At 45.3% G+C, this 10,217-nt stretch overlaps 1 protein-coding gene across 1 annotated transcript; it reads left to right on the top strand.

The window, feature by feature from the left end:
* Positions 1-1,474: 1,474 nt before the first annotated feature.
* Positions 1,475-2,413, top strand: LOC128832946 (olfactory receptor 52N4-like). The gene has a single exon (XM_054020671.1). The coding sequence runs from the start codon at positions 1,475-1,477 to the stop codon at positions 2,411-2,413; it is 939 nt and encodes a 312-aa protein (XP_053876646.1).
* The last annotated feature ends 7,804 nt before the right edge of the window (positions 2,414-10,217 follow it).

Consider the following 10,217-nt stretch of genomic DNA (forward strand, 5'->3'; position numbering starts at 1 on the left):
GGGCCTTAAAAACCTCTAAGGATGGAGATTCCACTACCTCCCTAGGAAACCCATTCTAGTTCTTCACCACCCTCCTAGTGAAATAGTGTTTCCTACTATCCAACCTAGACCTCCCCCACTGCAACTTGAGACCTTTGCTTCTTGTTCTGTCGTCTGCCACCACTGAGAACAGCCGAGCTCCATCCTCATTGGAACCCCTCTTCAGATAGTGGAAGGCTGATATCCAATCTCCCCTCACTCTTCTCTTCTGCAGACTAAATAACCCCAGTTCCCTCAACCTCTCCTCGTAAGTCATGTGCCCCAGCCCCCTGATCATTTTCATTGCCCTCCACTGGACTCTCTGCAATTTGTCCATATCCTGTCTGTACTTGGGCCCCCAAAACTGGACACAATACTCCAGATGTGGCCTCACCAGAGCCGTATAGAGGGAAATAATCACTTCCTCGATCTGCTGGCAATGCTCCTACTAATGTAGCCCAATATGCCATTAGCCTTCTTAGCAGCAAGGGCACACTGCTGACTCATATCCAGCTTCTCATCCACTGTAATCCCCAGGCCCTTTTCTGCAGAACTGCTGCTTAGCCAGTCAGTCACTGGCCTGTAGCGGTGCATTAGATTCTTCTATCTTAAGTGCAGAATCTGCACTTGTCCTTGTTGAACCGCATCAGATTTCTTTTAGCCCAATCCTGCAATTTTTCTAGATCACTCTGGACCCTATCCCTACCCTCGAGTGTATATACCTCTCCCCCCAGCTTAGTGTCATCTGTGAACTTGCTGAGGGTGCAATTCATTCCATCATCCACATCATTAATGGAGTTGTTGAAGAAAACTGGCCCCGGAACCGACCCCTTGGACACTCCGCTTGATACCTGCTGTTTTCATCGGCCCTTGAACATTCTCATTGCCTGTGCCTGAACCCCTCTAGTTCTGCAATATCCTGTGTGAGAAGGGTGCCCAATACTACACAAAAGAGACCAGAGGATGGTGAAATATTAACTGGCTGATCTCATGGCATTGTGTTTTCTGTATGATTCCCCTTCTCCCTTCTCCTGGATACCAATGTTTTGCTTAGTTTCTGTCCATGCCTGCACTGTGAGCAGGGTTTCACAGAGCTGTGTACTATGTCCTATCCTCAGTTCATACTGTTAAATTAGAACCTAGTAACGCATTTGAGGAGTCCAAGCTTTTCCCTCCAATGGCATACACGTTGCCATTTTTAACATTGAAGTTCATCTGCCATCATGCTGCCCATTCACCTGACTTGGTTAGCTCCCTCTGAGGAGTCTCTGGACTTGACTATAACCATAATAATCTGGCGTCATGTATCAATGTTGCCACCTCACTGCTCACCCTCCCCCCTTTCTAGTATTTACCATACTATTTGTTATCAAAAATGTAACATCCCTCACTGTGCTTCCTTACCATCACAGGCACCTTGAGCATTTCTGAGTCCGATTGATGCTTCGAGAACCTCATGGCATCTTTCAACCTCACCCACTCTGACCCATCAACATTCATCCTAATGGGCATCCCTGGCCTGGAAGCTGTCCACTTCCTGATATCCATCCCTTTCTCTATGTTCTACATTATCGGCCTGTTGGGAAATTTCACACTTTTGTTCGTTGTATGGAAAGAGCAGACCCTGCACAAGCCAATGTACCTGCTGCTCTGCATGCTGGTGCTTACAGACATAAGCATGCCTACCTCCGTCGTTCCGAAGGCATTGTGTATATTTTGGTTCAATTTGAAAGGCATTACTGTGGGTGGCTGCCTCACCCAGATGTTCTTTCTGCATGCGGCTTCTGTGATGCACTCAGCCATTCTAGTGACAATGGCCTTTGATCGCTACGTTGCCATATGTAACCCTCTGAGATACACCACCATCCTCACCAATGCACGAATAGCTAAGCTAGGGCTAGTGGGTTTGATAAGAGCTGTTGTCTTCATTCTGCCTATGCCCCTGCTCCTGAGCAGGCAGCCATTCTGTGCCAACCGCATTATCCCCCACACGTACTGCGACCACATGGCTGTGGTGAAGATGTCATGTGGGGACATTACAGTCAACAGGACGTACGGCTTGGTTGTAGCATTTGTAGTCAATGGATTAGACCTGATGCTCATTGCCATCTCCTACAGTCTGATCATCAGGGCTGTCCTCAGAATCTCCTCCAAGAAGGCACATCAGAAAGCCCTTAACACCTGCACAGCTCACATCTGTGTGATACTGATGTCTTATACTCCCTCCCTCTTCTCCTCTCTGACACACCGGTTTGGTCAGGGCATTGCTCCACACGTTCACATCATCTTGGCCAACCTCTATTTCCTCCTTGCCTCCATGCTCAACCCTATCATTTATGGAGTCAAAACGAAAGAGCTTCGTGACAAAGTGGGCAAATACACTTGCAGAAGGTGATCGCCTGGGGCTATTGACTATAAATCTGCATGACAAGAGGGGAAAGGATATCTTCTCTTTAATCAACGGTGCTCTGTCCCAGTTTGGCTTAGCTCAGAATTGTGGAAGTTCACAGTCTGAGAAGTTCCTCACACCTAATGTCTTATCACTCTATCACCAACCACTGATCTCTCCGTTGCTGAGTTCCCTCTCTCTGACCATCACCTGATCTCTTTCAGCATCACCTGTCAACCCCCACACTCTGTCACTCGGACTTTCAGTGACTTTCACACCACCAGAAAATGCCACAGATTTCTGATACATTGGACCTTGTGTGAATAGTATTCTTGATCAGTTTGACAAACAGAAACTGTGCTTTCAGATAGCCAAAGAAAAGAAAACAACTGCAATGCTGAAATTCTTTAGCATATGTGAAGTGATCTGGTGAACAAAATTTATCTGATTTGTCTACATCCAATCCTTCAGGAGGCCTGGAGGATAAACCAAAGGTTTCAGTTGGAAAATGCAAATACAGGAAAGCCCCTGCAGGATTTGAGGACATTCTACTAGAGCTTGTTGGTTAGAGCTGTGAAACCATGCGTTTTTGAGAACTGGATGGTTGTGTTAAACTATGACATCATCTTTAAGTCAAATTGCTTATTGCTTGGACCTTTCACAATACACAGCAACCATTCCTGTTGTCGAAGATGTCAAAAGTTGGTGTTGAGATTTCATGCTGGAGTTTGTGAAGCGGAGATTGCCACCAAATGTCCAGGTGATTGAATCACTTGCAGTACTAAGTCCTTCTACTGTGCTCAGCCCTGCACGACCTATATAGTACCAGTATTGGGGTTTTGAATCTGAATATGATTTTCATCTCGCTTTGTTGTTAATGTGTATGAACTCCTGCTGGGACTTGTACATTTTTCTAAAAATCCAATTTGTACTTAGATATCTAAAAAAAGCTTTCATTTGTTACTTCATGTAGAAACCAATATGTTAATAAAAAACAAAACAAAAAATACTTTGTCTCAAAAGCTAGATTGGGCTACTTTGGGGTTAGTTTTTAAGTAATTTGGGGCTATTAATGTTGTAGAAATCTGGAAGACGCAGTAAGGGGTCAGAGTTGGGCTACAGGCAGAGGAGCAGCGCTGAGACAGAGCTGTGGGGGGCTGAGCAGACTGGAGCCAAAAGTTGGAACTGTGGAGGGGCAGATGGTGATAGTGGGGCTGGTTGCAGCTCCCCACTGCCAGTGGAAATGCCCAGAAACTCCCCCCTACTCGGGGAGTGAAGGGGTTAGAGGGCACGTTGGAGGGAAGGGGCAGTTGTGGGGCAAGTCCAGGTGCAATGGGGGAGCTAGCGGTGACTTTATGGGGGTTGGAGCTTAGGAGAAGTGGGTTGTGAAGGTGGGGGTTGGGTGTGGGGGCAGAGGGAGGGAGGGAAGGGAGTGTGGATTGAAGATGAGGTTGAAGATGGAGGTGGAGTTGGCTCTGTGGGGGGGACAAAGGGAGAACAGAAAGCAGAGACTGGGTTGAAGGTGGGGTTGGCTCCGCATGGAGTGAGCACTAGAAGGGAGGGAGGTGACAGCTCTGGGCTTCAAAGTGGGAGCTGGGCAATAGAATGGTAATTGAGGAGGACCCCCGTGTGACACTTGGGGTTAATTTTGGGGCTGGGGGACAGAAGGAGGGACAAGGGAAGGGAAAAGCCCGGGTGTGAAGTTTGGGGCTGGAGGCTGGATTATGGTGGTAAAGTGTATGTGCATGTGTGTCTTAGTGCAAAAGACAGGCAGCAGTAATTTTCCTTCCCACACTCCAGCCCAGTCACTTTACTGGTTCACTTGAAGTTACGAGGGATGGTGAGGCAAAGGGAGAAATAGACTAAAGAAACTAACTTAAAAAAAAAAGTGTTGTACATTATTGTACCAAAGCAGAAAACCCAGCTTTCAAAAAAATGTATTTATGAAACATAAATTTGGGTGTAGGAGGTGTGTGTGTGTGTGTGTGGGGGGGGGAAGATGCAGGTGAAATTACATTGATAGCTCATTGATACATTGATACATCTGGGCCTAATATGCTTCATAAATGTGCCAATTAATCACTTGTTTTCAGGGCGCCAAGCAGGTCATGAGTTTTTAAACCGAAAAGAAAAAACTAACAAACACCACCTGTAGTAAGATGAGGCCGTGAAACATAAGCTCTTGTGTCAGAGGCCCAGTCTGAGGCCTGAAGCCTGAACCAAAGTACTTCCAGGCATTGCTAAGCAAAAGCTGGGCTGTGAGCCAGAGGCAGGCCCCGCTCACAGAAGTTGGCAAGAAGAGGGTTGTTAGAAGCAGGTGCTTAACATATAAGTGCTAATAAGAGGAGCTTGTGCCAAGATGGCACCTGGACAGTCCAATACAAGGACACTCCATAGACATAACAAGGAACAGGCAGGTGTATCTTAAAGACAGGGTCAAAAGTACAGCATGATGGATAGATCTGTTTGTCTGAAACAACATGATCAAAGGGGGAGACAGCACCCTAATGAGCCAAGAGGCTGTACCTCAATATGTCAGTAGGGATGAGTAATCGGTCCTGTAACTGTATAAAAGTAGGTCCTGGAGTGTGCATCTTTGTCCGGTCGAGGGGGCAGTGGAAAGTCCCGCCACTGACTGAGCCGGTCCATTGCCAGGGGGCACAAATTCGTAGTATGTCCTGTAGAGTCTATGGGAAAGTATTACTGTGCTTTGTTTGACAATAAACCTGGCTCGGGTTCCTTCGTACCTTACTAGAGTCTGTGGTCATTGGGGGTTCTCTCGGGGTCTGCTGTGTCAGCGATCTGCGCAGAGCCGGGGCAGCACACAGAGGGAACACACACGCAGCCGACTGTTATCATCATTGAACAAGAGCAGAGCACCACACCGGTAGCTACTGACAACACTGGTGACCGAGACCTCTGATCTGGTGAGTAAGCGAGCTGTCCGCTGTAGGAATCGCGATCTAACATGGCAGAAAACCATGAGCTAGGGAACCCCCTTTTCCCCTCCCTTCAAACCCCCACGGAGTTTGATAACTCCTTGACTCGCTGGATTGCCAGTAAAGGAGGTCCATATGAATTTAAAAAAGAAAGTGGGGAAACATGGACTGGCATATGTAAAGCAATGGCAGAAACAGACACTTTAAAGAATAATAATAATAAAAGTAAAAAAGCAAGAATTTTGCAATTAATGTCTATGGCCGTACGATGGCTTAAACAGCACGCCACTATGCTAGCCAGACAGGTAATGGAAAAGACCAGGGAAGTAGAAGAGGTAACTAAAGCCTTGGAGGAAGCAACCCAGGCAGTCGAGCACTGGAAAGCCCAAGCCCTTTTAACAGGGCAACAGGCAGTTCAAACTCATGATATGCTTGAGCAAACACAGCAGGAAAATAAGAGATTAGAGATAGCTGTAGAAAACCTGCAAAAGGAACCATCCCCCATAGCTCAGCAGGCTTCAAGTGCTTTTACTGTACCTGAAGTGTGGGGACAGAAATGGAAACAGGTAGCCCTAGCGAAATTAAAAGATGGGACATGGGACAATTGGAATGGATGCTGCTGTGGGGACATGTGGAATGACCCAGTTGAATCATCCTCTATTGACCCATGGGCAGGGGCTACAGCACCGCACCTGCCACCTTATAATGAGAACCAGGTTATGGGCAAACCCACCCCAAAACCTAGATCAATTCCAGTTAAAACAGGAGAAATTGAGGGAGAAACCTCTGCCGAAGAACCTGACCCCAATACTCCGCATACACCCCGTTTACCCTTGATATTACCCCACGCACTGAGGGTCCACCGTCATTGAGGCCATGGAATGCAGTGGAAATGGCAACAAAAAGACTAACCGATAATTTAAGAGAACCATGGTCCCGTGGCAATTATGCAGAAAGAGAAATAAATCAGGCACCTAATTATATAGAGAGGGAGAGATATCAGGCATCTAAAAGTACATACACATCTCACCCACCTCGAGTAAGCGGCTTAACTGCCAGACTCGTTGCTTTAAAAATTAATGAGCTAACTGCACTAGCTGGAGCTGTCGGCCCCCCACCTTCTGAGAATTTTAATGAATTTATGGCATGGCTCCATAAATGCTCACAGTTATTAAAAGCTGTGGGAATTGACATGTTACAGAAATCCATCCTGGTACAAACACTTTTGGGACCACTGAACTGGTATACCCTTGGTTTTGATGCTAATGTTACGCAAATGGTTAAACGTGTGGTTCAAAAGCATTTTAAGCTATCTAGTGAGTTAGCAATGCTTAAAGGAATTACAAGAATGCCAGGGGAGGCTCCGGCAAAGCTGGCTGATAGAATACAAACATACACTAGATTAACAGCAGCAGCTACAAATCGTGAGGATTTGAAGCAACTTGTGTTAGAAGCAATGCCTTCTGGGTTGTTAGATTGGATGAACGCTTGGTGAGAGAACGGAGGTAGAGATATACCCTGGAATGAATGGATTGAAAAAGTGGAAACTGCAGTTAAACAACAGGAAGGAACTCCTGTCTATGAGTTGCAAACACAGTTAGGACAGTGGAAAACACAGGGTCCTGGATACTCTCCCCATGGCCGGGGCTGGGGTTGGAGAGGTCGTGGAATGAATAAAGGCAGAGGAGGAAATGGAGAGAGTGAACAGGTAGCGCCTGGAGTTTTGAAACAGGAGAATTTAGATCTTAAGGGAGAGATTGAGAAGCTGCGGGCACAGTTGCAGGCATGTATGCTTGGCAAGGAGTCTCGAAAGGAGGAAGATAAGACAGGGATAAAGGTAGCTCAGGCAACAATCTTGGCATCTGGACTGAATGACCCGATTGTCACTAATTCAACAGAATAGGACAGCCCTCCCTGTAACTCGGAATGCATTTTCCAGCAACCCATGACAATAGATGTCTGGGGACGCCCCCACTTAAGCATCTGAGTTGAGGATGGGCTTGTAGATTTTCTATTGGACACGGGGGCTGGAATTCCGATAGTAAAAGATGAATTTAATGTATATCCAGTTGGGGATTCCATTCAGATCCAGGGCATATCAGGAACTAAGCAAACATATAATGTTAAAATCCTCCCTCTCCAGTTTGGTGTACATAGCTTTCAGGAAAAGTGTGCTATCGCAGGGATAGAAAACTTAATTGGGGCAGAAACTATTAAGCGACTGGGATTAAACCTAAATTTTCCAAATTTGTGTATTAGACAAACTCTCACTGTAACCGAAGATTCAAATGACACTAACCTGATCCCTATGGGGCTTGCTACGCAGACGGTAAAAGCAATAAAATCTAAACAGCCACCTCCTTCGCCGAAAGGCTGGGAAGGTTGGTGGGCTGAGATTCAAGCCGTCTGGGCAGCAGACTCCCTAGATACGGGAAAAATGCAGACCTCCGTCACTTTAGAAGGGGATACACCTCCATACATAAAACAATACCCAATCCCTCAGGAAGCAAAAGAATCGTTAAGACAAGTAATGGAAGAATTGGAAAAACGAAACTTAATTAGAAGGTGTTCGGCACCTAATGTGGCACCAATTTGGCCAGTTAGAAAACCTGATGGAACATGGAGATTAACTATTGATTATCAGGGATTAAACAGAACTCCCAAACGGGGAGCACCAGTGGTGGCTGCCTACCCAGAATTATTGGAGGTATGAAGTGGTTCTCAGTACTTATATGAAGTGGTTCTCAGTACTCGATGTGGCAAACGGCTTTTGGAGTTTACCTTTAAACCCAGAGTCCCAATACACAACAGCTTTTGTGTTCCAGGGTGTACAATACTGTTAGAATGTTTTGCCTATGGGCTACTGTGACGCACCCACAATATTTCATACTGTAGTGAGGAATATGCTAGAAAAAGAGGGATTGTTACAAACGGGAAGAATAGACCAGTATGTAGATGACATTTTAATAGTCAGTGAAACAGAGCAAAAACATGAAGCGTTAATGTGGCGATTGCTGACAAGCTGCCGAAAATACGGCTTGAAACTTAACCCCTCTAAATCCCAGCTCAAACAAAGAGAAGTGCAATACCTTGGAATTCAGCTCAGTGCAGGGGGAAGATCTGTAGATAAGGAAACGGTTAAGTGTATCGTTAACCTCCCTATGCCAGTGGATACTAAATCTTTGCAGTCTTTCTTGGGACTCACTAACTTTTGCAGAGAATTTATGGTTGGTTATGCAGAGAAAGCAGGTCCTCTGTATGAGGTACTTAAAAGACCACAGTGGACTTGGACAAAGGAGGCAACAAACACATGCGAAAGTCTGAAAAAAGTGTTAATGGAAGCACCTACCTTACCCACCCCTAGTAACAAATTCCCCTTTGTTTTGTACCCTAGTGTAAAGAATTTCTGTATTGTTTGCGTGCTTACACAGGATACTGGTGCTGGGGAAAGACCTGTAGCTTATTATAGCAGAGCATTAATGGTTCCAGAAACCAAGCTGGGAATCTGTGAGCAAACTGCCCTAGCTGCATACTGGACACTGCAAAAAGCTCAGGCAATCATCGGAGCAAGCAAGATGATTGTAAAAAGTCACCATGCACTGGGGAAATTACTCAATCAGGAAAATCTGTCTAAAGGACACGTGCGAGTAGAAAAAGCCATTAAATGGGTCTTTGCTCTTATGTCCGAAAATGTGCAATTAGTCCCGCTAAAAGAATGTGAAATATCTGTATGGGGACTGACTATAAACGGTTGAGAACATGTTTGTGAACCCCAGCAAGAATCCAAAACACACCCTATTTTTAAAGCAACCCCAATTGAAGAGGTGATTGGGAAAATGATTTGGTTTGTGGACGGTAGTTCTTATTATACCGGAGGAAAGCGAGTTACTGGTTTTGCAAGGATATGTTTAACTGGGGACCTGCAGACAGTTAACTCTTTCCAGTACAAATTGACTAAAGAAGGAACACAGTCTGCAGAAGGGTGAGCAGTTTTAGAAGTCTTAGCCAGAATGAAAGAGAAACAAACAGAAATAAAAATAGGAACCGATTTAGATTATGTTTACAAGGGAACCACTATTTATTTGCCATGGTGGAATAGTATAGGTTTTACAGGAACCAATGGATCTGAAATTAAACACAAACTTTTGTGGCAGCAAACGGAAAAATTGTCAGGGCAGTATCAGAGGATCCGGATGGTTAAAATAAAAGCCCATAGAGGAAAGGGTCCCTTACAGTGGGGAAATGAACAAGCAGATAAATTGGCTAAAGAAGCAGCCCTTATTCTAACATTGTGGGAGCGACTTCCATGGCAGTAACCACACGGGCACAGGCAAAGCAAAAACAAGAAATTGAGGGAAACAACCAGAAAGAGCTTCAGCTTTTACAGGACCTGCAGGCAATGGATAAGGGAATGTCCCTCACAGTGGCACGGTGTCCCGTTAAGAAAGGAGGGAGATTTGATTCTGGCAAAAACAGAAAATGAATGGGTTTTAGTAATCCCTCAGCAAATGCAGTACCTCCTTTTAGGATGGGTACATGGTTCAACTGTGGGAGGTCACCTGAAACAGGAAGAGGCATTGGAAAAACTTAAAAAATTAGGATGGTGGCCAGGAATGAAAGAGGATTTAAACATGCATATTCATGGCTGTTTGATATGTGGGGTGTGTTGTCCAAACACATCAACTCGAAACTGACACAATAGACTTGGACTGGTTTCGAGAAGCAGACACTGTTATTAGTTATATAGAGGGAAATGTAACAACATATGGAGATTGGACTGACAGGGTGGAATTTGTTGACTTGCAGAATAAGTGGAGTGCGTCTATTCGCATTCGTAACATTCAAGTAAAAGATACAGGAACATATACTGG

Source organism: Malaclemys terrapin, chromosome 1 (assembly GCF_027887155.1).
Source record: "Malaclemys terrapin pileata isolate rMalTer1 chromosome 1, rMalTer1.hap1, whole genome shotgun sequence".
Lineage (NCBI taxonomy): Eukaryota > Metazoa > Chordata > Testudines > Emydidae > Malaclemys > Malaclemys terrapin.

Coding starts and splice junctions, on each gene's coding strand:
- LOC128832946 (XM_054020671.1), top strand. CDS start 1,475: ATGGCATCTTTCAACCTCACCCACTCTGACCCATCAACATTCATCCTA.